General features: G+C 46.2%; 1 protein-coding gene across 1 annotated transcript in view; it reads right to left on the reverse strand.

Moving 5' to 3' along the window:
- Window positions 1–26,548, reverse strand: part of TNFRSF21 (TNF receptor superfamily member 21) — a 69,275-nt gene extending 42,727 nt beyond the window's left edge. The window contains 4 exon segments of the mRNA XM_049653777.1: window positions 4,607–4,892; window positions 4,894–5,102; window positions 6,807–7,455; window positions 25,997–26,548. Of these exon segments, the coding sequence (XP_049509734.1) occupies window positions 4,607–4,892; window positions 4,894–5,102; window positions 6,807–7,455; window positions 25,997–26,083 (1,231 nt within the window). The 5' untranslated portion in view covers window positions 26,084–26,548.
- Window positions 26,549–27,538: the final 990 nt, after the last annotated feature.

Genomic DNA, 27,538 nt, shown 5'->3' on the forward strand with positions numbered 1-27,538 from the left:
ACAAATGGACCATTAACAACAGACATACATCTTGAGGACACTCATGATGCAGTAAAAGAGAGTGACATAGATTTTTATGTATAAAACTTCTGGGGCGTCTGGGTGGTTCAGTCCGTTAAGGAGCCTACTCTTGATTTCAACTTGGGTCATGATCTCATGGCTCGTGAGACTGTGCCCCACATCAGGCTCTGCACTGATGGTGAACAGCTGTTTGGGATTCTCTCTCTCTCCCTCTCTCTCTGCCCCTCTCCCGCTCCCGCTCCCGCTCCCACGTGCGTGTTCTCTTTCTCTCTCAAAATAAATAAATAAATTTTTTAAAATTCTGAAGGGACTTCTAATTCTGTTGCTGCAATAGACGCATTACAGGAAACCACAGTCCAGACCCAATCAACCAGACATAAAATTGCTACGACTTCAAAAAGGAAGTATACAAGTACCACAGCACCTTCGGTCTTCGAACCTCTTGGCCATATAACATCTCATCTGGTGTTTCCAACACTAGGATTATGTGAACGCAGGATTGCAGTTTGCAGGAGTTCAACTTTAAAACCCCTAACCTGGGGCGCCTGGGTGGCTCAATTGGTTAAGCGTCCGACTTCGGCTCGGGTCATGATCTCACAGTTCGTGAGTTCAAGCCCCGAGTCAGGCTCTGTGCTGATGGCACAGAAGAAAATTAAAACCCCTAATCTAAGTCCATAGTAGGTAAAGAGGGGTGAGTGGGGCCAAATAAAGGAGAGGCTCTTGTTGGGAAAATGGATGGGAACCAATGGCCCCGCGTCAGAGTGCTGAAGGTCTATAAGGCACTCAGGATCACAGCCAGGGTTGCTAAGGTAGGGAGAGATAAGTGACGTCCTACATGTACATGATCGCTTATAGAGCACGCCCCAGGGCTAGGTGATTTTATCCCCTCTCATCCTCATGAACAACTCATTGTGAAATGGGTGAGGATCACAAAAAGATCTTATTATACAGGATTATCTGCTGCCCAGAACTCACTGCAATCAGATCAACAAGGTATTGTTTCTAGAGGCCTCTCTGAGCCCCTGGGACGGTTATTAAACAGAACCTCGCTTTGTAATGGGATTTTACCTGGTTGGACCTTTGAGAATAGCAATTTGGAAAGAAGAGACCTTCCTTAGGTCTTCACACTTTTTGCAATATAAACATTGCAATGCAAAAACCTGGGGGAAAAGTTTAAATACGGGAAGAGATCATTGTACCCGAATGAGACTACTGTGATTTAGCTGGAAAAGCATAATCCCGAAGTACTGATTTGAATGCAGGAATTATGGTTTTATTTGACTTGGCACTTCCATTCTTTTTTACGAGACAGGAGATTGTTTCAAGGACACAGGCATGGGACACAAGGGCACGGGACACAAGGTGGTCCTAAGAATGCCTAAAGGTCACTGAATTAAGCTGCTTTCTACCGCCGAACCAGTTTTACTTCTTCAACTCTCAGTGTTCTCAAGAATTCTGACAGCTATGACCGAGATCTAATCTGTAAGTGCAACTACTACAGAAATGGAGTCACTTTTTTAATAAAGTAGGAGGAGGGTTCCGGACACTTATGGAATCCAGCAAGATGTTCTTTGCTCGTGTTCTCCTAATTAAATATATCAGAACAAGTGTCCTGACTGGCCATTTAAAGGGCAATTCAATGAAATAGCTGATCCTAAACCGATCCTGGACCAGAGGAAAAAGGTACACTATCCATCAAGGGCTTTACTGGGTCAACTGACAGCACTGGAATATGGGCAGTGAATTAAAATACTGTATCCAAAAATAAAATAAATAAATAAACCCAGGAGCTCTTGATAACGTTAAAAATAAATAAATAAATAAATAAATAAATAAATAAATACTGTATCCATGTTAAATTTATTAAGTTTGAAAATGACTAAGTTTTTTTAAAGAGAGTATCCTTGGGGCGCCTGGGTGGCTCAGTCAGTTAAGCGTCCAACTTTCAGCTCAGGTCACGATCTCACCCTTTGTGGGTTCGAGCCCCACGTCGGGCTCTGTGCTGACAGCTCGGAGCCTGGAGACCGCCTCCGATTCTGTGTCTCCCTCTCTCTCTGCCCCTCCCCTGCTTGCACTCTGTCTCTCTCTGTCTCTCAAAAATAAACATTTAAAAACTTAATGTATACTAATGTACCTAGGCTTAAAGGGCCATGAAATGACTCAGAAAAATTATTGTAGGCATGCACATATGTATATAGGTCTTCCTTAACTTGTGATAGGGTAACATCCTGATAAACCCATCGCAGGTTGAAAGTATCATTTAATACAGTAAGTGGAAAATGCATGTAATACACCTAACTCATTATTCTCAACTAAGAGAAAAATACACCTCACCTATCAAACATCACGGCTAAGCCTAGCCTACCTTAGACATACTCGGAACACTTACATTAGCGTACAGTTGGGCAAAATCATCTCACACCAAGCCTAGTTTATAATAAAGTGTTGAGTACCTCGTGTAATTTACTGCATACTGTACTGAAAGTGAAAACCAGAATGGTTATTTGGGTACATCAGGGTTATAAGTGTATTGGTTGTGCACCCCCGTGACCGTGTGGCTGAGAGATGCCTGTCACCCAGCATCATGACAGAGTATCATTCTGCACATCACTGGCCCAGAAAGACCAGAATTCACAATCTGAAGTACAATTTGGAGCGAATGTGTATATGTATCACTTTGGCAACGTCCGTAATGTCAAAACACCTGAAGTTGAACCATCATTAAGTCGGGGACAGTCTGCATATATACACTACGTATTATGTAACACTATTTTATATATATTATATAACATTATGCTATATGTAACAAACTCGTCTGTGTTATGTCACAACACAACACAAAGTCTGTATGTAATTTTATATAAAAAGAGCAAATAAGCAAAAGGACAAAAGTTAACCACCGGTCGATCTGGGCACAGGTATATCGGTATTCTTTGTACTATTGCCAATATTTCCATAAGTCTGAAATTATGTCCAAATAAAACTACGTTTTATGAAAAAGGAGGGGAGAATTAATTGAAGACTTCCTTCCCCAGCTGGGTTGCCTGCAAAGAGACATCTTATTCAAATCTATGCAGGCTCTATCCCAAACAGGATGTTCCCCCCAGTCTGATTTTCACTCAGACTAGCAAAAGGAAGCAAAATGAGTTTTGGGTTTGTTTTTTTTTAACTTTCCCTAAATTTCTGATTATAAAAATTGCATGAGCTTATTATAGAAAATTCGGGGAAAAGAACAGAAAACTAATAAAGAAGGGGAAAACAGCACTCAAACATTCCACTATACCCCACCAAACTGGAAGAAACATTATTTTTATTCTGGCGTATTTCTTTTCAGTCTTTTCCCAACATTTTAAGAGAACCAGGATTATATTGTGTAAAGTGCGTAGCCTGGGTTGGCTATGTTGTTTTTCTTTTAAGCTAGTGTAAACATTTCCCTATGTCGCGGGTAAAAAGAACAACACCTCATTAAATCGTCAATGTCAACACTGTATTCCACTACATGGATATGCCATAATTTACTTATTCATTTCCCTAAAACTAGGCCTTTGATTATTTTCAGTTTTTATTTATTACACAACATGCTGAGTTAAAAGTTTAAGGTCTTTGGGCTCAAATCTTTTTTTTAGTATTTCCGCTCTATGCCTTTATGAGAGATTCACAAAAACTGAATTACTGGGGCAAAGGGCATAAACATTTTTAAGACTCAACACAGGGGTTCCCGGGTGGCTCAGTCGGTCGAGTGTCTGACTCTTGATTTCGGCTCAGGTTGTGATCCCACTGGATTGAGCCCCCGAGGATTCAAAGAAAGGGAAGTTACTACCACAAGTTAAAAACTGCACTCGTCACATCAAACTTAGCTGCTGGGACACGTCCTGTTAGCTGTTTTTAGCCTTCGAAAAAAGGAAAAACTGAAATATTCTACCCTGTATCAGCACACACTGACCACTCGGTAGAAGACACAGGGTCCAGCTTCGGATGATAACCAGTAGAGTAAGCTTTGGGTGTCTATAATCTAAAAGACTTTCCTATCCTCCTGATAGAAATGGGATCCTCAAAACACAAGGAGGGGAAAAGCACTTGTGAGAAAGTGACAGGAATCTAAAAGCAAGGTTCAGATTCAAAAAGGCAAACTTAACGAAGACAAGATGGGTTTTTCGCCCTCTATTTTTCCAGCAGCCTCGTATTGTAGAAGCAAGGGACCTAACAGTCAGGCGATATGGAGTCAGTCCCATCTGGGCTGAACAAACAACCAGCCTGGGTCAAGGACACAGCCAAACTTCCCTGAACTCTATCTCCCCGCTTGTTAAATGACACGGTTGAACAAAGTCCCTAAGGGTCATTCTCAGGTCTCTGATTTGTCAACATTCTCCTTTAAATGTGCCGGGGAGAAAAGGGCAGAGTGGTTATTGTCTGTGAATGTATTACGTCAAATGCGGACCACCTCATTTTTCATAGCACAACTAGAGCCAACAGCACATGGTATACAGTAGCTTCCAGAAACTTTGCATTTCCCACTCCTTCAGGCAGCAAGGACTAAGAAAGGACAGGCATGGGGATCTGTGAGCAAGGAGAAAAGAAGGCTCACCATGGCCATTGCAGTAGTAGATCCACTTCTCCCGGTTCTGGGTTGGGGTCATGGATTTCTTCAGCCCTGCCTTTTCCACAATGGCGCTCGGATCCTGCCGGGGCCCCTTTTTCAGAGTCCTTGAGCTTTTCCGGATACTGCATACCACTATCACCACAAGCACCAGCAGCAGGAAAAGCACAATCATCCAGGGCAAATGTTCATTGATGTCAAAATGCTTGTGTAAATTCTGTCTGGGGTGACCCCTCTTGAGGCCTTTGATGGGCGTGCTGGACTTCTCCCCCCCCAGTGGCCTCCATGGATGGCAGCAGCTTCAGGATGTGTCTGTGGTGGGGGCCTTGCTGGTGGTTGACTACCTGGAGGTTTGGGAAGGTCTGGTTCACGCCTTCCTCACCCCTCGCTGAGCTTGTGTTGTTGGGGACTGTCCCTTCCTGGATGCCACTCGGTACCTTTGGTCTAACAGAGGCAGAAGAGCTGGATTCTGTTGAGTTCATGCCTAGAAAAAAGGAGGGGGGGAGAGCTTTTCTATATTTGGGGATCTGTATATTCCTCCTCTTCCTGTTCATCTTCAAACCAGGCCAGATAACGCAAGATGTGAACTGTTGGAGCTTAAGAGTAATTTATACTGCACGTTTTCGTAAGGACTCTAACGGCACTTTTACGTGGAAGGTAAAAACTAAACCTAACAGCTAAACTCACTTCCTCATGGCAAAACCAACAGCATCCTCAGGGACCCAACATCTGAGCTTCAGGGCAGCTTCTCCTACGCTTCACGTTCAGAGCAGAGCCATGAATGTTCAGGGTTCTAGTCAACTCTTAATTGTGCTGATTATTCACAAAACTAATCTAATTCCTTTACTCCTCCTCCTCCTTTTGACCATTTCAGGATACAATGGTAAAATTGAGACTATAACTAAGGTAGGGAAAAAGAGCTCAAACTCAGTTCCAAATCCAACCAGGGAAAGCTTTGGTGAGAAAAGTCAGTGAATAAAACAAAGCAGGACTTAGCATCTGCTATTAATAGATTAGTAAATTTTGGGCAGCTTAGTGGACTTCTTTCAGAGAAGCTTGCACATACTCCTGGTGTGAGAGCCAGGGATTTCGAGTCCCAAGAGACAGGACCTAGCCTGCATCCTTCACTGAGAAAACCTGGACAGTTCATTTGAGCTCTTTGAGCCCATTTCTTCATTTCAAAATGGCGGTTGTGAGAAGGCCCTCCTTACAGAGTTATCATGAAGGTCCAGTGTAATCACACACAAAGAGTATGCTAGAAAGCACAGCTCAAGTTGGCTATCATCTCATGAAAATTAATCAAAAAGGACTTGGAAATAAATAATAAATTTTATATTCTGCCTGACGTCCAAATCCTAACAACTAGGATACTTGATGAAGGGCATAAAGTTAAAATAATTGGAAAAATTAAACTTATAGGCACACCTGGGTGGCTCAGTCGGTTGAGCGTCTGACTTTGGCTCAGGTCATGACCTCACAGTTTGTGGGTTCAAGCCCCATGTCGGGCTTTGTGCTGATGGTGTGGAGCCTGCTTCAGATTCTCTGTCTCCCTCTCTCTCTGCCCCTCCCCCAGTGGCTCTCTCTCAAAAATAAACATTAAAAAACTTTTTTTAAAGAAAAAAAATTAAACTTATTATTTTCCAAATGTGAATGCCAGTTATGTTCAACATGCTACAAATGTGCTTGTTTCCTGAAACTTTTCTTTCTCCTTTTATGCCCCAACTTGTTTCTAATATTCATCCTTCCCTTCCAGGCATCATGGTATTTTCTCCCCTTATCCCTCCTTCTTTCCTTCTGGCTGTATCTATCCAGGATTGATTCCATGTTGGAAAACTGAGTCTGGATGGAACCTTGAACATCATGTATTTAACAAGTTTGAAACCAAGGCCTGAAGAAGTGACTTACATAAGGCCACACACTATCTTTATTTCTCTCGTTCTTATTTTTAAACTTGATGTGACCTAGTTTTTAGATATTTGATTCCCCCCCTAACAGAAAACCTGAGTCTAAATGTTTCTAATGCATGCAAAGAAGCCAGATTAAATTAGCCACGAAATGGAGGCCCTTCCTCAAAGGGTGACTTTGGAATATACAAAACGGAGAAAACATCCTCCGTACAAGCCCATTTTCGGTAGTTCCACTGGGTTCAAAACCTTTTTCAAATAAGTAACTCATGAGGTTAAGTTACCTTTGGGAATATAGGTGGAGGAAGGGACTTCATGGGATTCCATGTGCTCCGGGTATGAAAAGATGGCTGTGCCAGGGGAAGGTGAGGTCGTGCTGGAGGACGAAAGTGTGCCACAGACGTTGTCTGCTTCCTTGGTCCCCGGCTTGATCACCACCAGGTTCTGACTCAGACAGTCTGTGTATGCTTTGCATTTCATCACACTAGAAGGCACATCAGAGAAGGTACCCCGAGCACACTGCTTACACCGCACGTCCTCGGTCTCTGTCCCTTTCTTCCGCACACCCCAACCCACAGGACACACCGTATGGGGGGTGCAGGTACCATTAAACTGGAACATGCCAGGTGGGCAAGTGCATTCTCGGTCAGTCAAGGCAGCACAGGGTAATTTCTCAACCATCGGCCATGGGCATGGCTGACTACAGTCATGGCATTTCTCTATGCCATTCTCATGCCTGGTAAAGGTCCCCACAGGGCAGCTACTACAGACACGCAGGCTTGTGTTGGTACAGTGCTCGGACACATACGTTCCTGCCGGACATTTGTCACAGGTTAGCACCTGGCCAGTGGCACGGTCCACATGGTGGTATTTGCCAATGAGATTTGGGGCCTTCTGTTCTGGCTGAGCTGTGGTGGTGCTAAGGAATCCAAGCTGAAAGAAATAAAAGGGGAGGGAGAAGGGATAAAAACCAAGAAGGTGTTAGATGGGAACAGAGGAGAAGAAAGAAAAGAACACCACAACCACCATCGCTCCCATTAGAGATCCAACCAGTCCCATAGCCTCTTAACACTACGGCAGCAACACAGTAGGAAGAGACCAAGACTCTGATTCCATCCTGAGGCCTGATTTGGTTTTGTTGCGTGACCTGTGCCTCAACTTCCTTCTTTTTCTGTCTGTAGTGACATGAAGTTGATAATACCGCTCAAATCGATTACAAAAAATCAACTGAGAATATGAACATGAAAACACTTTGTAGTTCATATTCAAAATGCTGTATAGGGGCGCTTGGCTGGCTCAGTTGGTGGAGCTTGCAACCCTTCACCTGAAGGTCGTGAGTTCAACCCCCATGGTGGGCATAGAGCTTACCTAAATTTTTTTTTCAAATTAAAAAAAAAAATTGTTTTTAAATGCTGTGTAGAAGTGAAAAGTCCTAATGCAAGAAGAAACTAATTTCCTGAATAGTTGTCTTCCTTCTCGTGGCCCAAATGTTAAGTTGCCATTGCTTGGTACCAGGACAAAGCAACTGAGAAGTATGACGGCGTCTATTTAAGCTACTTCTGCTTATGGTACCAGATTACCCACATGGGGTTAACTGATAATGCATGATTTTTTCAAAGCTTTTCTCTATGCAACGCCAAACGTTCTTTGGTTTTGTTTTATTTGCAAAACAGAGGCAGGCCCTTGGCATTCTTAATTTGCTTTCAACAATAGAGTCGATGCTTTTAGATGTACATCCTGTTCTGCTCAGCCTCTGAAGACCATGGTTGCGGGAGCATGGACCTACAGACACCTAGGGGGTCCAAACACAAAGCTGGGTCCAGCAGGGACTCAACAGATGTAAATTTAATTCATAGGACGGAAACTTCACCCAGCTAGATTTTACACTAGCTTCCAAACTGAAACCTTCAGAGAAAGTAAATTATATTTGTGGTACTAAATCTTGAGGTCCTTCTGAGAGGGGAGAAAAATATTTAAGAATGAATATTAAGAGAGAGCTTTTCTGCATGAATGAAGGTTGAGAGGGTCCAACAAGAACGTTCCCACTGCCCTCCTCATAATGAAGAAAGGTCAAGCGTCAAGAAGATAATGGCTGCCTCAAACTACCAGATACCCATCAGGGCAATTTCCTTCTAAATTAAAACCAGTAACTAGGAGAATGAAAGCAGAATTTTTTCAAAAATTGATCAGAATTCCTGTCTCCTTAGCACCCTGCAACTTAACCCAAGATTCAGTTCCCCTCCACTGCAAAATTTAACTAATTGAATCAAAAGTATCATCCCTTACTCTCGCCCAGGGCCACCTCCAGTTAAACAACCATACTGAAAACAAATTTTTAGCTTGTGAGAATCTAGTCATCGTTTCTTTAATCTGAGACACACAAAAAAGAGCTAGTGGTTGATTTTTCTTGGTAAGAAACTTAACTGCAGGTTGGACTGTGAAGAAAAAGAATCTCCTGCTTAATAAGGATAAATTCTCTACTATCATCCCCTTTTTTGCTTCTGGCTTTCTTTCCTTTTCTTGGTCATTCTGTTTGCAAAATCAGCCCAGCCACACTCTTCTGAGCATTGCAGACGTATTAGATTGAGGGAAGAAAGCCCATCACCAGCGTGTGGAGCCCAAGTTCCATTTGTCAAGCACATGAGGACAAATCTCGTCCCCATCTCCTTGACACTAAGGACCGACCCAAGAGGTCGCAAAAGTGGCCCTGCTCTGTGTTGCTCCAAGTTCCTTTATATGTAGCTTCTAAGTGCAAAAGCGCTTCTAGATGGACACAATGTTCTGGAAGTTTGAAAGATGTATAAACAACCCAAATGGCAGGTTATTACACTTGTGTAAAGGAGATAAATCGGAGAACGTACGGGAGATCTGGCCAGAGAGTGGTGGTCAGGACAACCACCACCTTGCTGTGCAACGTATGGGCTCTGAGTCTGGCGCCTACCTGTGCAAGGCTAGACAGTCAGCCAGGCATCTACTCCAGGGTGGCTCTGCAGAACAAGCATAGTGGTGAATAGCAGTGTGTGTGTGTGTGTGTGTGTGTGTGTGTGTGTGTCCAGGCGTGGGGTTGGAGCTTGTCTTCTATAGCTTCACTTCACTTCACTCCCCAGGGTGCACCCTTCTCAGGGATGCATCAGCCCCTGACTACCGAATTACCAGAGGTCCCCACCCCTCTGGCGGCACACGAAACCCATTTCCAGATCCCACTGCACCCCCGCTCTTCGCCACTCATTAAGTAGATGTTTCAGTTCTCTGTTCCTTTAGAATAATTTGTCAGATTTCTAACTGAAGCAAAGCTCGGGGCTCTTTAACTGCATTATACTAAGTAACCCACTTTATAGACAATGGGGCTCTAAAAACGGACCTTTCAATTACCTCATGTTACAGGAGGCAATTCTGGCTCCTACACACGGAGTTAACAATGATGCCTCAGCATCTCACCCGGACTGAACGCTAGAAATGAGATTTGTGCAGAACTAGGCATCTTGAACGCACTGGACAAACGTGCAGTGAAGACCTACTACGTGTATACGAGGCACCATGTCACCGGCTGACAACGGAGCCCTGTGAACTCCATTCCAGCCCCATGCAGTGCACCTTCTAAAGCAAGGTGGACAGAAACAACGAATTACATCAGGTATTACTTAATTCCAATTGAGATTACTGCTAAGGAGAAACACAGAGTCCCGTGAGGGGGAGGTTAGCACATGCTTCCTAGCTCAGGGATGTTATGGAAGTGTTTGGAGTCGTTCCGAAGAACAGAGAAGCAGAATTTAATTCTGCACAGGGGGAAGGGAGGGCGGATTAGGCAGAGGGGGCCCCACAGCAAAATTCTGAAGCAGAGGGGCGCCTGGGTGGCTCCATCGGTTAAGCGTCTGACTCTTGGTTTCGGCTCAGGTCATGATCTCACGGTTTGTGGGATAGAGCCCTACATCGGGCTCTGCACTGACAGTGCAGAGCCTCCTTGGGATTCTCTCTCCCTCCCTCTCTGCCCTTCCCCTGCTTGCATGCTTTCTCTCTCTCTCTCAAAATAAATAAATAAACTTAAAAAAAAAACCTGAAGCAGAATAAAGCTTAGCTCAAGAACGAAAAAAGTTTAGGTGGCTCTACGTCAAATGCAACACAGTGGCCATAGTTAAATTTGGAGAGGCTCTGAATTTTGATCGTAATTCAAAACGCAATGAGAAGTCACTCTGCATTTATATGGGGGGGGCGACATATAATCACATTTGTGAATAAAAAAGTTAACTGGCAGCAGAGTAGAGGGGGAAAGTGGCTGGGGGGAGAATGGATGAAAAAAGGTGAAAGCCAAAGTGAAAGTCAGGGGTGGCTGGGATTAAGGGGGTGGCCATGGAAAGAGAAGAAGGCAATGGATTCGAGAGGTCAGAGCAGCTACATTTGGTGAACAATTACCTATGGAAGGAGAGAGAAAAAAAATCAATCATCTTCATATCAGACTTGAGAGCACCGTTCTCGAGGCTGCCCCTGAAGCCAGGAGGGTGCACCTGTGGGCCATGGCAAGGTCAGGAGGTAGGGCTCTGAGCTCCCCATTTCTGCCCCAAACACAGCAGCTCTGATTTACCAATTTGCTAAGGGGGCTGGGGCTCCGAGTAAGAACTCATTTGAAGGAAGGATTACTCCTAAAACAAGTTTGCAAATCACTGCACTTGAGGGACCTCTAAGATCTCCTCCAATTCCAAAGTCAATGGCAAAAACCCATCTGAGCTACAAAGCTGGAGGACAGTCCGTTGAGTATCCGACTCCTGATTTTGGCGGGGGTCATGATCTCAGGGTCGTGAGATCGAGCCCGGAGCCAAGCAGGTGTGGAACCTGCTTGAGATTCTCTTTCCCTCTCTGTCTCTCCCCTGCCCCTCCCCCCACTCATACTCCCTATTAAAATGAATCTACTATATAAGTATTGTCAGCCTGTGGGAAGACCAGACCTGAATAAGAAAGGATATGTGCACTAAGGTTTAGAAAACAGAAGACGTGTTTTTGTCCGGGTTCTGCCTTAAGATCAGTTGCACCTTGCCTCACGTGTGTGTCAAATTAGGTACGTTGTACTAGATCCTATTCAACTCTAACCTTCAAGATCATATTCAACTCTGTCTGTGGCTATAGGTCAAGTTCCACCTCCTCCACAAAGGCTTTACAATTACTCCTATGTCTAGGATTCCAAGCAGATGAGCAAGCTCTTCATCACATTTCCTGTTTCTAGTCTTCATTTCGGTGACTAATTACATCTTGCTGGTAATGTTTGTTGATGGCCTCATAAGTGTATATATTTATCTTCCCATAATGATTATAAGCAGCTCAAGGCCAGGGACAACCACATGGATTGCATTTCCTTCCTTGCTGAACCACTTCAATAATGACGACCATGGAAATCATAAACAGAGCAACCTCTGAGCCAGGGGTCAGCGAACTAAATCGCACATGCTACTTATTCTTGTAAATAAGTTTTACTGCAATGCAGCCATTCATTTAGGTATTGCCTATAGCAGCTTTCAACTACAAGAGCAGAGCCGGCTAATTCCAAAAGAGACCAGATGGCCCACAAACTTAAAAATATTTACTATCTGGCCTTTTACAGGAAAAAAGCCAACTAATACCTGGTCTGAGAAGTCAAAAGAAATGTCAAAAAACGCAGGGACCAGGAGCCCACTCATCGGAACCCTCAGACCTTCTCTCAGTCTAACAATCAGTATTGAGTTCTTGGCTTCCTTTGTTGACACACACCAAATCTGATCCATTTATCCCCTGCTTAAAACAATAGTTTCGAGGGACGCCTGGTAGCTCAGTCAGTTAAGCAGCCAACTCTTGGTTTTGGCTCAGGTCACGATCTCACAGTTCGTGAGATCGAGCCCCGCATCAGGCTCTGCGATGACAGTGCAGAGCCTGCTTGGGATTCTCTCTCTCCCTCTCTCTCTCTGCCCCTCCCCTGCTCATGCTCTCTCTCTCAGATATATATAAACTTAAAAAAAAAAAAAAAAAAAAAAACCTCAGTGGCTTCACATATGACTTAGGATGAAATGCAAAATCTTTCACAGAGATCGGACTTCCTCTGCAATATCATCCCTGCCCTTCTCTTCCTAATTTAAATCAGGTTTCACGTTGTCCCCTCCCCTTTTTTCCTATGAAACCCATAATTTTGCAGTGGTACATCTGTCAAGTTTAGGTGTGCCTTCCCACCTGGACAGGCTCCATGAGGACAAGGATAGAGTCTGTTTCACATACCGATGCTAACGCAAGCCCTCAAGGCCTGTACCCGATTCATGACATACCTGACGAGTGTTTATTGACTCAATGAGTGGATGTGCAGACCATAAACAATTAGAAGCAACAAATTACAGTGTGATGGTACAGAAGCGGCTGCTGGAGCACAGGTATGAGAGCCAACGTGAGAAAACCAAAAGGCCTCCACAATGTAGCCATCAGATTCCAAGTCTGGCAGCCTTCGGTGGGCGGGCACACAGTCTGTTTCACCTCCAAAGACACTAAGGACACATGACCGTTTTAACAGAACCATGCCTGATGTACAAGAATTACGTTGGGCGGGGCGCTTGCGATGACAACCGGATGTCACGAAGAATTTAAAACATCTCTCTTCCTTTTATAAAAAAAAAAAAAAAATCACAGTAATGTGAGACTTGGACTTGTGAGAGGTATAATGAGATTATTCTTCAGAAACTATGTTCCATCCTAGTCGAAACTTCAGTTCTTGGGAAATTTTCATTTATCCGGGATGCTGATTTTCACCGGCCATAATGGATAAATAACCAAATGTCAGTGTACCAACCCTCACCGTACAGGATGTGGGAGTGCTATAAATGCTTAATGAGTAGCCAAAAGGCAAACCCCAGGATAAACCAAATTGCAAAAGAGGAAAGAGGCAGCTCCAAAATGACCAGCTGTAAAGGCCCCCAAGGCTGCCACACTCACCTTGGTGGCCCACATCACACCGGTCCTGTTGTCACTTCTCCTCTAGGGCACTGGGATGAGATTGAGGACCAGAAGCACCCAGATGTGCAAACATAGGTCAGATTGCTGATGTTTATAAATCTTGAACAAGTCTTATCCCATGACCTCATCCTTCAAACCAACGGGAAAGAAAATCCCCTGCGGTTTACCTGTACAATGTATTTATGCCATTCTTGCTCTGGATCAAATTCCAGTAATTTTTCATGGAAAATGAGTAAGCTCAAGGCAGTGACAGACTTCTGCCTATTCACAATGGGCAAGCAGGAAGACTGCTTTTGAGTTTGCTAGAGAAAATGTTTAATGGCACGTCAAACTATTATTTTAAGAGGGATCTCAGTTACTGTGATACTCTAACAAAGACAAGGCAAGCAAGTTATTCCTGAGATGGTGACCATAAAGCCTGCCAACTGATGCTCAAAAGGCAAAAGCCAGGCAGAGCTAGGCACCCCCAGAATTTCTGACCATTTTATTATGAGAGTCACATCAAATTTATAAGAAGCAGACATTGCTGGGAATTCTCCAAATTTGAAGAGGAAAAAGAACGGTATGAAGAGGAAAGCTGCAAGGACAAAGCTTCCACAAAACACAGATCTGTTCCCAGGTATGTTATATAAATTTGGTCAGCTTCTTGCATTCCCTATTATCTACGCTGCCTTAAAAAGGTCTTCTGTTGCTAGGGCAAAAGCAGGGACTGCTGTTAACGTCGGCGAATATAAAGAAACACCGAGGCTAGAATGTGCTGACTCCAGGGCTGGAAGGAGGCGAGCTCAGGGCATACTGGGAAAAGGAAAAACACAGGCACAACTTAACCCAGATGCTGTCTGGCCTGGAACCTGCAATGCAGAGGAGTGCCCGCACCCAGCACTGAGTCCTTGGACCACAGATTTCAGCTCCTTCCATCTAGGCCAGTGGCTAATTCCGTGGGCCAGGACCCCCGCCTACATGGGGAAGCCACATTATAAACAAGACAGTGGTCAAGGTTTAGGGGAAACACTTTTCTGCGCTCCCTGAGCATTTATAGAATCCTCATATAAACCAAGGCAACACTAACAACACCAGCCAGGGCAACGGTCCCGGCAGGAGAGCATAAACAAGACCTATTTTAGCCTGGCGTGTGCCCTGCAGGCTGGCTCCACCAGGTCCCGGCTGTAGGATCTTGGCGAGTGACCCAACCTGTGTCTCCGTGTCCCCATCGGTATAATGGCGAGAACTACTCTCCCAAGACTGTTTTCAGGATTCATTGTTAATACAGATAAAGCGGGTATAACACGCGAGACACAAGTCAGCCCCCCGGATATTTTAGTTATTTTAATCATCACTCCTTCTACTTATCACATTACTACATGGTAGCTTCATTCCCTTGGGATTAGACAGTCTCCTAAAACACCCCAATTAAAATGCAAATGTCCAGTTCCTGAGAAGTGCATTAAAGACACCAGATTTTAGAGGCGTCTGGGTGGCTCAGTCGGTTAAGCGTCCGACTCTTGATTTCGGCTCAAGTCAAGATCTCAAGGTTCGGGAGTTTGAATCCCACAGTGGGCTCCACACTGAGAGCATGGAGCCTCCTTGGGATTCTCTCTCTCCCTCTCTTTGCCCCTGCCCTGCTCATGCTCTCTCTCTCTCTCTCTCTCTCAAAATAAATAAAACGTAACAAAAAAAATTTTTTTTAATTTTAAAAAGACACCAGATTTTAGAAAGCTGTAATCCTAAAACATTCCCTACTAGCCTTGGAGCATGCTACAAAAAACAAAAAACAGAAAACAAAATACCGAGTGCACGGTGAGGAGTTAAGAGACAAACAAGGGCCAACTGACACTTCAAAAAAGGTTTAACGTGTAAACAATACATAGCAAACGAGAAAACACAAGAGAGGAGAAAGGATTTACTTTCAATAAAGTGTACTTCAGACAAACGGAGCAGCAGAATTTCAGCAAGCATGTTCCAGAATGAGTTTCCCTGACCTGGTCCAACAGGATGCTCATGCTCTCGGGTCTGAAACTCGGGGGAGGAAACTCCCGCCAGTCCCCTGCTTTTTTATAGCCCAGTCCCCTGCTTTTTTATAGCCCACGAGCTAAGAATGATTTTTACATTTTAAATAGTTGCGGGCGTAGGGGGGTGGGGGTGGGGGTGGGTGGCTGGGGTGAGAATCAAAAGACGAATACAATTTTGTGACACATGAAAATTTGAAATTCAAATTTCAGTGTCCACAAATCCAGGTTTACTGGAACACAGCCACGCCCATTCTTTTAGGTATTGCCCAGAGCTGCTTTCAAAGCACAAAAGCAGAGTTGAGCGGTTTCCACAGAGACCACATGCCCCTCAAAGCCAAAAAAACACTATCTAGCTCTTTACAGATAAAGTGTACCAACCCCTGGCCTAAAAGTTTAGGAAATACTCCTGATGGCAGCCCTCCCAGAGGCACAATTCATATTAGCCTGCTGTGGCTCCAGGAGGCTCCGCAGGAGGGCTGCAGAAAATAGTGACTTCGCTGAATCCGGCATTTCCCAAACTTTTTTGGGAACTGGCCATACAATCCTTCACTCACGCAAGATGGATGAACACCCCGCAGAACACACTGATGCAGTTTCCACCACCAACGTGCTGCTCAAGACCAGAAAAGTCAGCTAACCTGACGTTAAAAAGATCAAGCATAAAATTCAAAGCCGTCAGAATAGTCGGTTGAGCCCGACTGTAAAGAGATCCATTTCTGACTATTAAAACAAAACCAATGACAACCAAAGACACTCTCGGACACAAAAAAGAGGAGGTTTAAGAATTCACTCACCTAAGTTTTTGTTATTAAATATAATGTTAAAAGTAGAACATAAAAATGTGGTGTGCCGTACACAGCTAACAAAAGCTTATAACCAAAAATGTAACGAATGAATGCAAACGAGGTTAACATAAATTCCACCCAACAGCTGAGACAGAGGACAACATGAGTAATTAATTACAAAGGTAATTATCACATGGACAAACTTATGACACCCTAGCAATTACCGAAATGTAAACGTGGGCAACCAAGGACCCTTACATATCTATATTAAAGCCGCATAAATAAATTAAAATGATAAACTCCAATGTTGGCAGCCTTGTGGGATAGAAGGCACATTTATAGTTCCTGGTGGCACTTTAAATTAATTCAGTCTTTCTAAAGACAAATCTGGCAGTATGCAGCTAGAGCCATAAAACGGTTCATTCATTTCCCGTGACCCAGCAATCCACTTTGGGGAATACACCCCAAATATACCTCACTTTTGGGAACAACCCAAAAGAAAAAAGAGCGGTTGGTCTGTACAGAGACAACTTCATCAGTGCTGCTCGCTTGCAGAACAATGCCAATAACCCGAGCGTCCACCAACGGCAGGGTGGCTCAACACATGGCCAACCGGAGGAGAGACGGCTATTTAAAAATGGCAGGCGGGAAGGCTTGAACTGCATGAACCACAGGCACCTCCAACTTACCAACACACATCCAAACTTTGGGTTCCCGAGCCCACCCACCCCTCCCCCAGCTTTCCCCTTCAAAGTAGTCAGACCACCAAAGACTCCACTCAGGAACCAGGGAGTCCGGCTTGATGACCGAGTGAAAGCTGTCATGCTTTCCTTCAGCTCCTGCCCCCTCACATCTCATGGTCAGTAAACCCTCTCCAAAATCTTTCAAATCTATCTAGTAATCCCCATCTTCCCTTCCACGACCCCAGAACCACAGTCTTTCCCCTGAACTAACTGCAAAAGAATCCAACTGGCCCTCCTGTATCTCCAGGTCCTTCCTTCCTTCCTTCCTTCCTTCCTTCCTTTCTTTCTTTCTTTCTTTCATGTTTATTTATTTTTGAGAGAGAGAGAGAGAGAGAAACACACAGAGCATGAGCAGGGGAGGGGCAGAGAGAGAGGGAGACACAGAATCCAAAGCAGGCTCCAGGCTCCAGGCTTCGAGCTGTCAGCACAGAGCCCGACACGGGGCTTGAACCCACGAGCTGTGAGATCATGACCTGAGCCGAAGTCAGACACCCAACCAACTGAGCCACCCAGGCGCCCCTACAGGTCCCCTTTCTAAGCCTTACTCCACAGAACCGCCAGAGTGATCTTTAAAAGAAATCTCATTAAGGGGCGCCTGGGTGGCTCAGTTGGTTTAGCAATTGACTTCAGCTCAGGTCATGATCTCATGGCTCGTGAGTTCAAGCCTCTCATCGGGCTCTGCGCTGCCAGCACAGAGCCTGGAGCCTGCTTCAGATTCTGTGTCTCCCTCTCTCTCTGCCCCTCCTCCACTTATTCTCTCTCTCTCTCTCTTTCTCTCTCTCTCTCTCTCTCAAAAATAAACATTAAAAAATTTTTGAAGAAATCTCATTAAAATCATATTACAAGGTTGCTTACAACTGTATGCCCAGCGACATCCTGACACGTTCACATCTTTAAAGGGCTTGTCCAACCTGACCCCTGCCTGCCTCTTCAACCTCAGCCCACATTCCCTTTGCCCCTACTCGCCGAGCACCAGCTGCAATGGCGTTCTGCCTACACTCTGAACATGTAGACTCTTTCCTACCTCTGGACCCTTCTACATGCTGTTCCCTCTCACTGGCATCCTCTTCCTTGTGCTCTTTCAGAACATTGCCCTTCCTGTCTTCCCTAATAAACTATGAACCCCAAAAGGGAAGGAGTAAAAGGCCACGAAAGGCCTTTTACTATCACACCCAAAGTCTAGCAATGCCTGACATTTTGCAGTGCAATTTAGCAATGTGTCGTAAATATTTATTAAATGAAGGAAAATGTCTCTATCAGATAAGATTGATGCATAAAGGAAAGCAGGATACAAGCAAGTATGTATACATTAGTTTTAACTATTCGTAAATGTGTGTATATCAAAGAATAAAAATGAATTGGGAAGAGAAATCCATACCCACTTGGTTCCTCAAGTCTGCCAATTTGCTTAAGTTTAAAATGTCCTTTGTTAATAACTCAAATACCCTTCAGTTGTAGCTCAAAGTGTTGAGATGCAGCTCAAGACCCAACTACCCTCCAGCCTGTCTAGAATGAATGGTTAGTTTAGAGCGAGATCCTGGACTCCTAGAAGTAAAGGAAGAGCAAAAAGTGAATGATAACCAGTTAAATTATTCTGGAAACCTGTTACCATTTGCCTTTGAATCTTTTCCTCCCTCCCCGGCCCATTTCTCTTAATCCTGGTGAAGCCAACTTGGCCGTACCTAGGATGAAATCAAATAATGGTCTTGTCTCAAGAGTTCTTTGAGAAACCAGAATTCCAACCTCTTTCCCAGAACCAATGGTTAAACTTCTCCTCATCCTTGGCCTTTCTCTAGTCTACTCAGCATCTACAATCTAGGAAGAGATATGTTTAAAAGCCCGCTTAAGAGAATGCTAAAAGTGAGTGTCAGAAACCACACACAAACACATGACTTACGGGACCATGCAGACCATGGAATTCAACCAGTTTCTAAGAGACCTGCAAAGTTACTGAAGTAAATACTACTAACAGATGAGGCAAACCCATGCACTAATCCTACACAAATAACCAGGCTGGCAGCGAAGAAAACCCTACCAGGTCCTCAAGTTCTCGGGAAAAGTGAGTTAAAACTACTTGCTAAGCAGAACCTATGTCACACCGTTACTCACTAAGCAAATATTTGTCAAAATGACCCAAGGCGCAGGAAAGCAAGGCATCCATTCCCTAGTTATAACATTTCAATTTGCAAGAATATCTTTCCATCCTAACCATGGCACCATCGACCGTCCACTTTCAGTCCACACACACACACACACACACACACACACACATACAGGTTGCTCTTACTTTATAATCAGCTGTTCTGGCTAAACTTCCTAGTGCCATCACAGGGCAGAATGGCTTGCCAGGGAGAAAGGGAAATGTTCGACTCTCAGGTAAAATCATTCCCTTAACGAGAAACAAAATTCCAATAAATGAAGGTTACTTGTTCCCTACCCACAACTTGGCCGAGAAAGCAGTGTGTATGAAGCCACAACGGCCTAGATGGGAATCCTCTCTCTGCCACTTGCCAATTGCTTGACCATAACTTCTCTCACACCTCAATCCCTTACTTATAATATGGGGCTAATGCTACTACATCACGGACTTGTAAGATATACTGAGATCATTTGTAGAAGGTATTCAACACGATGTCAATGGTAATGTCAATAAACAGGAGCTTAGTAATATCCACATCAATGATTAATATGCACAGTCATTAATATTCCTCCTCTCTGGGCTCTCGGTGCAGAAGCCTTCTTGAATCCACAGCTACTCTCATTTGATTCCGGGACTCACGGACACAAGCCTCTCCTGCCTCCTAAATCCATTAAACTCAGGTTCCTTCTCCCAAAACAGATCTGCATACAGCTCCAAGCGGATGACCCACCAAGCAGTTCTGGTGGTGAAAAGGCAAATGGAAAATGATATAAGATCGGGGAAAGAGCCCTTGCTATGACATAGCTTACAAAGCCCCCTTACTTCTCTGTTGTTTTCCTTTTGTTCTTTACTTTGCAACAAAGCCTTAGACAGAATTTCCAAATCTCCTAAATTTTGTGTAATGTTAATTTATTTTTGAGAGAGAGAAAGGGAATGAATGGGGGTGGGACAGAGGGAGAAGGAGATACAGAATCCAAAGAAGGCTTCAGGCTCTGAGCTGTCAGCACAGAGCCCGACGTGGGGCCCAAACTCACAAACCACGTGAGATCATGAACTAAGCCGAAGCTGGATGCTTAACTGACTGAGCCACAGAGGCGCCCCCATAATTTCCAAATCTTCTAAAGAGGAGATGGGGCTATAGAGGTCAGTGTCCTGACCACCCACCTATACCCGGCCCACTCTCACTCTGCTTGAGCTCCCTTGGAGCAAACTTTCCCTCCACTGCAAGCATCGGACTCTACAAGGCCAGGATGCTGACCGGGGTGGGGACAGCCAAAATCCAAGGAGAATGGACCATTCCAGGAGGACTCTCCACCCCTCAGGAAGAGTGAGGTCAAAAGCGTAAATATCCGTGAAACCACGGCTTTGAATCAACAGCCTGAGTATCAGTGAGCCTCACCTGTCTGCAGCCCCAAGGTTAGGACACACTCACTGACACCTGCCAAGCTCCTCCCTGGTTATACCTCTGCCCGGGCTCCTCTCCCCTGGACTCAGGCCAGGAAACGGGAGGTGGTAGGAAAGCCAGGTGGCAGCAGAGAAGCCAATTTCAGACTCTTGTTTATTTTTTGGTACTTGACAAATACAAACACTCGGACAAAGCCAGTATTTATTCATGATCTAGCACCCCTCCCCAATTCCTAAAGAATCAAAGCTCAGCAGCTGCTACCCCGGCAGCAACAAAGCCCAGTGTCCTGCTAATGCTAAACACGAATCCAATTTGGGGGAACAAGTTGACTCCTATTAAGGCTTCTGTTTTCATTCCATCAAACACATATATCCGCGCCTGATGGCCCGGACTGAACCTGCTTCAAATGGTCATCGGGCATATGCCCAAAGGCAATGACATACCCTAGGCTCCTCCAGTCACAGAGCAGAAGCATCTGAGTTTTCCAGGAAGTTGCCAGTGACTTGGCCTCAGCAGAATTTGCCAGGCCTGTTTGGGGGGGAAGAGGGTCAACAGTGTTTAGTGTTTACTGGAAAACAGACGTTGCCATTTATGCAGTGATAAGTCACTCAATTCATACTGGCTCCTAAATAGTCTGGCGATCTATTTCCCGGCATCCATCAATCAATCGATCGATCGATCAGGTTTACCCAAGCCAATTATGTGTTATAAAGAGCGGGTGGAGTACAAAACCAATTTGCAGCTTGTCAGTGGAGTCACCAACGACTCACTTTCACCCCTCACTTTCACAGATGGACTCAAAGGCAGAGTTGAAGTGTGATGTCTCCACATTCTGATCTACAGTGCAGAAAGTACACAGACCACCTGTTAGAGAGCCCCTTAAGCCACGCCTACTTGCCTCTATCCAATAAGGCATACCTGGAGAAAGTCACCTTCTTCAACCTGTCCTGGAAAAGAGGGCATTAACTGTTTGGACCACATCCAGCTTGGGAGCCTTTGTGCAAATTTAGCCACACTAAAACACGTATAATTTCGTCAGTTGGTGATCTATGTCTATTTAGTCTCAGGTTTTTTTCCTTTAATTTAAGGTAGTGTACTTTCCACAAGGAATTTTTTTCTTGCTGATCTGGTTTGCCTGTGTATTTTATTTTACAGTAGATTTTTGTCTGTTTGTCTTGGACTGAACCTCAGGCAGATTCAGCCATATGCCTTTGGAAACAGTGCAGATTGAGAAAGCTTGATCCTATTCTACACATTTTGACAAGGGGGATGGGAGATTCACGGGGTAAGTCAGAAATCCTGCATTCCAGTACAAGTCGGCCCTCCCTATTCTTCTGATTATAAGTCACTTCCCCTACCAGTGCTAATGTAGGTTATTCTGAGACCTGGGAAGGTTTCTCTTCTGCTGGCTTTCAAACTAAACAAGCCAAAGTCACTTAAAGTAGTCTAAAGATTTTAACATCAACCACACGTTGTGTATTACTTTGAGTACATTCATCCACGGACTCCATATCAGCCCTACTGATAGCCATGTGCATTTTACATACCACAGAAACCGTGCCTGAGGAGCAAGATCCAAATCCTAACTCACCCCTGGGTTCCCACTGCCTAGTACAGTGCCTCTCTCAGAGCAGGTGCTCAGAGTAGGTTTGCTAACATGGAAAGTAAATCAATTTCCCTAATCTAGGCTCTTGTCTTCCCTCCAGCTTTCCCTTGCCACTTTCCCACTCTATGATTTGGAAGTTATATTAAAGAAAGGAGGAAATCTTTTGGATATAATATCAGCTCTGATTCAGAGTTCTACTTGAACTTGCCATCAAGTGCTTCAGGACTTCAGGCCCCACCAGACCACTCCAGGCATGCCTAGCCCAATAGCCAAAGTTAAGTGCCAAGAAGCTAGATGATTAACTTCAAGAAGCGAAGGGCAAGAGGTGACACGAAGCTAGATATCCAGTCTCAATGACCCTGGCATTACTTGGTACTTTCTAGGCCGGCACACGGCTGAACAGGCTCCTAGAACGAACGCCCCTCTATCTGGAATTCGTAATACATGCAGAATAGCAGTTTCCAAAACTTCAGACTTCATTTCCTTATCCATTATGGTTCCCTTGTCTTCTGACTGCCTCCCTGCCAACATTCTATCTGTCTGGTCAAAGCAAGCTCCCTGAGAGCAGGAGACCCCTGTGAGTGTGTCCTTCCTCCTGGGCAAGCCTTGTAGGGCATTCCTTAACAACGTCACAAACTTCAAGGCCTCACTTCTCTCCAGACTTTCGGCCTGGAACACATAACATTTCATCTCTCAGTTTCTGGTTTACTTTCCAATATCACGCCGACTCCTCAACCCATCAGAAAGAGAGCTGCAAGGAGCAGGAACACTTTCTTCCAAAGGCACTTGTGTAACTCTCATTAATACTCTGCAACAAACCAAACCACCAGTCTCAACTTTCCTCCGGTGAGCCTTCGGTTGCTACACTTCATCGTCTAGCAATTTGGAGTTGTGAAATGGGTAAAGTGGCACAGGAGTGAGCAAGAGTACGAGCCGAGGAGTCAGGCGCTGCTGGGTCCCGGCCCAAGTGCCATCACTAGTGAGCTGTGTGGCCCAGCACAAACCAATGAAATTTTTGCAGCCCTAGGTTTCCTCATCTGTAAAATGGGCATAACACCACCTGCTTTGCAGAGATGTTGGGAGTAAATGAGATACGGTATATAAAGCTCCCGACAGAGTGATTTATATATATATATGTGATATTGTATGTTATGTAGGTATCATAAGTTTTTTTTAAAGCTTATTAAAGAGATATGAGATTTTCATACAGTTAGCCTGTCATCCCGAAAAAACAGTGTCAAAAATGATGACAATAATGGGGTGCCTAGGTGGCTCAGTCATTTGGGCTGCTGACTTCAGCTCAGGTCATGATCTCACAGCTCGTGAGTTCGAGCCCCGCGTCGGGCTCTGTGCTGACAGCTCAGAGCCTGGAGCCTGCTTCAGAATTCTGTCTCCCTCTCTCTCTACCCCTCCCACACTCACACTCTGTCTCTCTCAAAAATAAACATTAGAAAAAAAATTTTTAAATGATGACAATAACAATTATAGTCATAAAAAGAAGATATTTGAAAAACTAGAGTAACTGAAAGCCATAATAAAAAGAATATTTTATTGAGTGCACTCTTTTTTAATCTAACTGCAATATGTGGGTAGAACACTAACTTCCCCACTTCCCCCACGAGTGTTCTGAGCACCTGCCATGGTTCGCTGGGCTCCAGTGCCTGGTGTCTGCCATTTTCACATGGCTAAGAACTCCAAAGGGATAAATAATCCTATACCAATATCATGAGATCATCATTTTACACATTAGCAATGCCTATCCTGAGGGCTGGGGCTTGCAGAGTGGGGATGGGAAAAAAATAAAAGACATCACCTCGTTGGGTGTTAGAGCAAAATCCCTGGTGACCCCTGGTACACCCTCTCGGTCACCCTCAGGACAACTGGGTCAACCCCAAGCCATTTCATGGACTGAAATTAGTTGCCAGGAGAATAAGGACTCTCACTTGAGTTAACATCCTGAGATAGCCTCTAAGCCCCCCTATAAATCTCATTTTTAAAAAAGACAGCTACACTTAAATTCTCAGGTCTTTCGTTGCAAATCCAGGGCACAATTTTTAGATAAACTGAGTTTAACGATTTCAGAAAAGGAGCATGGTTCTTTCTCTGACGGTTAAAGCAGTGGAGACACTTTCATTATGTGGAGACCTTCCTTTAAACACCTATCTCATGCTCAAATGTAAAATGAATGAAATATCACACGGACTTAGGATTTAACCTAGGCATGGACTGTGTGGGGCATGTAATAATCAGATATGTCAGAGGGACCAACAGGCATGTGGTGGGTAGAGGAGCAGGGAGAAATTCAAGGACTGACGTAACTCCACTGATGTTAGGGTCAGTGTTCCCATGGGCCGAGATGGGTTTCTCTCCACACCAACACTGTCAACCCAGGTCCATTGCTTGAAGAGCCGCCCATCCCCACCCCCTTATGCTCAGCATCCCTCCCACTTGTTTCAAGGATACAGATCTTGACTTTGCCATTACTATTAATGGGCAGAAAAGACGCTGAAAGGAGACTGGGACTTGCCTCATTATAAATGCTAACAGCACCAAACTTTTCTTTAGCCTCTCTTTTCCCCTTAAAACCTACACTCACACAGGGAACCAGAGCGTCTGTAGGATGAATTCCCAGGCCATAGCAACTGCAATGCCCTGGGATCTAAGAGATCTTGGCTAACCAGCCATTAAGCCCTTTTCGGGAAGGAGACAGCGAGCCTGCCTTTCCCTTACACAGCCCAGCCATGAAAATAGGCTCTTGTCTTTTGTTTTTGTTTGGGTTTCAGCTAAGAATCTCTGTCCTCCCTCCAGAGACAAAAAGACAGGCATGGGAAGCTTATGGTGGCTCAAGGGCTTGATCTCAATTTTTCGTCCACCTGACTCGCCCCCTCCCTTCTAACATTTGGAAAGGGGAAGGGATCTGGGGAAGTTGAGGATAAGTTTTAGGTCAAGGGTGGTTTCAGGCTTTGACCAGGTAAGCGAAGGAGGACTAGGTCCAGGACACGCCCTGGAGGCTGAATGCGGCTCGGGTGAAGAACGAACCTGCTCCCCTTTGCAGGGAGGGTCACCTGCCTGGCCGCAGGTAAGCGAGCGATAGGAAAGGCTGGAGCAATTCATCTTCCTTTATGTGGGTCTCTCCCCCTCCCCCCACTCAAGTGGCAGCGCGCTGGCTGGCTGGGAGCCGGCGCTTCGGAGGCGCCCGACAGCGGGTCTAGGGGTCCTTTTTTGGGCACGCAGAAACTGCGACCCACCCGAGGCGCGGAGGAGAGGTGGGGGAGGGGCGGCCGGCGCGCCGCTCGGGAAGGCACCGCGCGGACGCACCTAGGTCTCCGGCGGCCGGGGCGCACCGGAACCGCTCTCCCACTGCGGTAGCATCCCGACACGACACTGCAGCTGCAGCACAGCGGCGGCCGCCGCCCCCGGCGCCCCGCCCCGCAGCCCCCGCCCCACGCCACGCGGAGGGCGCAGCGGCCGGTGCCTGTGCAGGTGTGTGGAGGGGGTGGGGGCACAGGGGGCCCGAGGTGCGGGAAAAGCCCCGAAATGCGCAGGAAGCCGGGGGGCCACCTCTAGCGCCTCCTCCAGCGCAGCCAGACCGCGAGGAAAACAGTTCGCCTTCATTCCAGAGTCCCGGCTGAGCCCGGTGGCTCCCCCAGACGACCCGGGTACCTTCCCCTCGGCCTGCACGCTCCGCCACCCCCACCCCCACCCCCACCTAGCCGGGCGGACCCCGTGCCCCCCGCAGCCCCGGCCCGGGGACCCGCCCCGCTCCCGGAGCGCGGCGCCTTGGGCTCCCGCGCGCCCGCCGCCCCCGGTCCCCCCGCGCGCTCACCAGGAGAAAGGAGCCCGCGATCATCGTAGCTCTAGCGACGCGGCTGCAGGAGGCGAGGGCGGTGCTGCTGTTCGCGGAGGTCCCCATGGCTGAGCCCGGGGCTCGCAGAGGCGCCCGGGGCGCGTGGCCCCCTGGCAGCTGGAGTCGGCGGCTGCTTCTGCCCAGCGCCGCATCCACCGCCGCCTCCCGGGCCGGGAGCCCATCTACCTCCAACACCCCATGTGCACTGCGGCAGCCGGGCAGCCGGGCAGAGGAGGGAGGCGGCGAGGGAGGCTCCGGGGGCGCTCAGCACCTGCCCAGCCGCGCGGCCGCCCGGGCGGGGAGAGGCAGCGGCGGCTGCAGCCCGCGCCTCCCCGTGCTCTCCTCCGACAGCGGCTGCGGAGAACCAGGGAGGAGGGCTGGGCGCGAGAGAGCAAAGGAACAACTTCCCATAGCGAAGCCTCCAGCCACTGCCAACCACCCTCCACCGCTGCCCAGACCGGCCGGTGAGGGACTGAGTCGGGTGGCCGCCGGGCGCGGGGACACACGTGGTGGCGCCGAAGGGGCGGGGGATCGGCCCTTTGTGATGTCACCCGGGAGGAGGCCGGGCTCTTTGTGCGATCAGCACCGGGAAGGCGTTCCAGGTCGAGCGGGGAGGGAGAGGGTGCCCCTTGGCGTTGGCTGAAGGAATTGCAGCTGCTTTTTGACCCGGGGAAACCGCGGCGAAGGTATGCCCACCCCTGGCCCAAATTTACTTGTTTTTTCTAAGACGATTCTAAGTAAACTATTTCTGCGACAGGCGCCCATCTGTGGTTTTTGACGCAGTGATCAACAACAGCCAAGCACCCTAGAACACGTAGATGAACTGCGTGCCAAAAATATACCAGTGAGTTGGTTCTCAAACCTGGCTGCGTTTTCGAATCACCTGAAGAGTTGAAAACACACGTATGCATGCCTGATCCCACCCCAGAGATTCTGATTTAATCGAAAATGGGGTGTGGCCCGAGCATTGGGATTTTTAAAGGTTCGCCAGGTCATTTTACTCTGGAGCAAACTCCGAAAACCTCTGGGCTGATGAGCACAGTTAAGGAAACCCAGACTAAGGGTTCCAGACTCAGAGTCTGTGGAGTTGGGTCCGTGGGTGGTCTTTGTGAGGCCTTGGAAATCCTTGAGATGTGTGGGCAGGTGCATCTTTCTAATTAAAGGATCCAGTGTTTTGAATCAGATTATCACCGAGATGAAAAATATTTCTTCCCCCCCCCCCCCCCAAAAAAAAAAGTGTTAACATTTTGTAGTTGAGTTTCAAATGCCGTTGTGGGCGGGTAGAAAGGAAGTTAGTTAGCACAGTGCTTCAGAAGTAGGAACAGCCAGAACGTTATCTTGGATAGTTAACATCTACATTTCTGAATGTGAGATACGACCCAGCATCCCTTTCTTTGGAGGGAGTTCGTCCCCTGACTGTGACCACCTTGTCTGGTACCATGGTGTCCATCGTCTAGATACTGACTGCTCATAGAATACTGTATTGAACCTGCCACTTTCACTCTGTCGTCCTCATTTGTG

This window comes from Panthera uncia (genome assembly GCF_023721935.1).
Source record: "Panthera uncia isolate 11264 chromosome B2 unlocalized genomic scaffold, Puncia_PCG_1.0 HiC_scaffold_24, whole genome shotgun sequence".
Classification (NCBI taxonomy): Eukaryota; Metazoa; Chordata; class Mammalia; order Carnivora; family Felidae; genus Panthera; species Panthera uncia.